General features: G+C 38.3%; 1 protein-coding gene across 7 annotated transcripts in view; it reads left to right on the forward strand.

Moving 5' to 3' along the window:
• Positions 1-2,534, forward strand: part of Esr1 (estrogen receptor 1) — a 366,602-nt gene that overhangs the window by 326,788 nt on the left and 37,280 nt on the right. For all 7 annotated transcript variants that reach the window (XM_021173937.2, XM_029482533.1, XM_021173934.2 and 4 more), the window contains one exon: positions 1,819-1,952. In XM_021173937.2, the coding sequence (XP_021029596.1) occupies positions 1,819-1,952 (134 nt within the window). The remainder of the gene's footprint in view (positions 1-1,818; positions 1,953-2,534) is intronic.

Here is a 2,534-nt window from a genome sequence, read left to right on the forward strand (position 1 = left end):
CCTCACTCAGGATGATGCCCTCCAGGTCCAACCATTTGCCTAGGAATTTCATAAATTCATTCTTTTTAATAGCTGAGTAGTACTCCATTGTGTAGAATTCTTAATAATCAATAAGATATGACTTCTACTCCTAAGGGAAAATGTAGGCAAAGGATAAGAGGAGGAAGGTTAGAGAAAATGTTCATGTTAATATACATGGGGCCACCAGTGTAGCTCAGTAGTAAAATGTGTTTTTAGCATGTGAGATGCTTACACATAAGTCTCAGGATTAAAAAAAAAAGAAAAGTATTTTTTTCTTTTTTTGTATTTATAGATATATTTTTGGATGTTATATATAAGTAGTTCACCAAAATTAATAATATACATGTCCTTCTGCATAGGATTTTTAATTCTAGAAGTGTGTTTTATAGCTTCCTGTACATGACATGAGTGTTATTACTGAACGTTGTAACAGCATGATACTTGTAACTAAACCAAATGTCAGCAAAGAAAGAGGCAGCCCACAAGAGTTCCATCACATCCCACCTGGCAGCATTTTGATTAGCAGTGGACCATGTGTATAACATGTAACACGTGCCTCAAGAGTATAGTATCACTCAATGAGGTCACAAATATTTTAGTTGACGTGCACTCCATGAGGTTCACATAGTAACAGAATTGCCTAATTAATGATGCATTCCTCAGAATGTATTCCTATCAAAGGACACATGCCTGCTGGGCATTTTGTTCATGTTAAGCCATTTCCCCTGTTGACAAGAGAGGAGAACTCTGGGACAGAAGCAAATTCCAGTGCTCATAAGTGCATTCATGCTTATGTCTGAAATGCTTTTTACAAAGGCCAAATAAATGTTTGCATATGCAAGACCTTAACTTTGTCCTCTATTTTCATTTCTCCAAATACATCATGCTCAGAATGAGTGAATTTCTTTCACATATAGTATCTCTTTTCATTTCGGAGCTAACTTTATAGATAAGACAGAGGTATATGTGATAGCCCCTTGACCTTGCTCATTTGCTAGTTGTTAATACTGAGATTGAAATCAGAATGTAATGTGAATGAATGAATGAATGAATGAGTAAATAAATGAAAAAATCTTGATACCAACTACATGGTATAAGATAAACCCATGACTCACCCCAAGTGATGTAGAGCAAGTCCTTGACCAACAATTTCCAACTCTTCCAAATTTATTCTGTGTCTCCTCCTTAAGTCCAGTGCACCACTCTGTGCCCTTTCATGTTCAGGTCTGTCTCTCCTCCAATCATGCATTTTCACTTCCTGATTGAACCCTGACTTTCTCGGGATGAAGTTGAACAGTCCTCACTTGCAATCCCCTGTAGTACAAGTGACCCCAGCCCAACCACACAGTCCATATCTGCTAGAGTTCGTCTGGTCCTCAAGATTATCTCAAGACACATCAGGAGGAAATACTATATTCATAGAGAGCATCTTAGAACACAGGACCTTTCTCCATCCCTATAGCAAGTACAATGTCTAGAACATAGTAGCCAGTCTATAGTTTCTCCCAAACCTCAATCATCTTTGATTACTTGTAAGCCACAAGTCTCCACATTCAACGTAGCAGACTTGGCCATTGACCAGCAGAACTCTTGTAATAATTTTAAGGCTTTGTTGATTAAAAACATTTTTTCTGCCTTGCTTTCTCAAATATAAATGAATGTTCACACTTTTTGCTGCAAGAAAGTGAGCTTGCAATGGTTGCTACAGGTGTGAGCCTGGGGGAGTTTTATGATGTGAGCTGTACATCTTGCAGAGGTCTTCTGTGCTTTAATGCTTTTTAACATTTGTCTTCATAGGAATCAAGGTAAATGTGTGGAAGGCATGGTAGAGATCTTTGACATGTTGCTGGCTACATCAAGTCGGTTCCGCATGATGAACCTGCAGGGAGAAGAGTTTGTGTGCCTCAAATCCATCATTTTGCTTAATTCCGGTGAGTTGCCAATGTGGGGGAATTAAATGTCAGGTTCTAGGGAGAAATACTCACTTGTAATTTTTAGTTCAACTAGATCCAGTTTATGATATAAAACATTTAATGTTATACATAGAATAAAATGATATTTCAAGTAACATTTCATCACTCAATTAGATAGCAGAACCACATTGATCAAGTATGGTACATGAAAAATGATGATTGAGGTTTGCTCCTGATCTTTTATTGATATATTTTCATCCTTACACACATATGGAACTGCTTTTATTTGCTTGTGTATCTGTAGATAACTGCACATATTAAAATAGACCTAGACCGGGGGATGGTTCTTGCAAGTTATGACATGAGTCGTGGATGCACAGCTCAGCTGTGGAGTGTGCCATTAGCATGCTCGAGGATCTGGATTCGATGCCTAACACTGATAAGAAACATAATGCCATCAAGATATTAAAGAGGGTTATTGGAGACAGAGCATGTACCTTCTGGTCAAAGCTGATTGGTTAAGATGGCTAGGTGCCACTGAAGCTTTGTTTAGATGCTCTGCTTCTTCCCCCCTTCCCCTCCCTTCCTTTCCTCTCCCCT

This window comes from Mus caroli, chromosome 10 (genome assembly GCF_900094665.2).
Source record: "Mus caroli chromosome 10, CAROLI_EIJ_v1.1, whole genome shotgun sequence".
Lineage (NCBI taxonomy): Eukaryota > Metazoa > Chordata > Mammalia > Rodentia > Muridae > Mus > Mus caroli.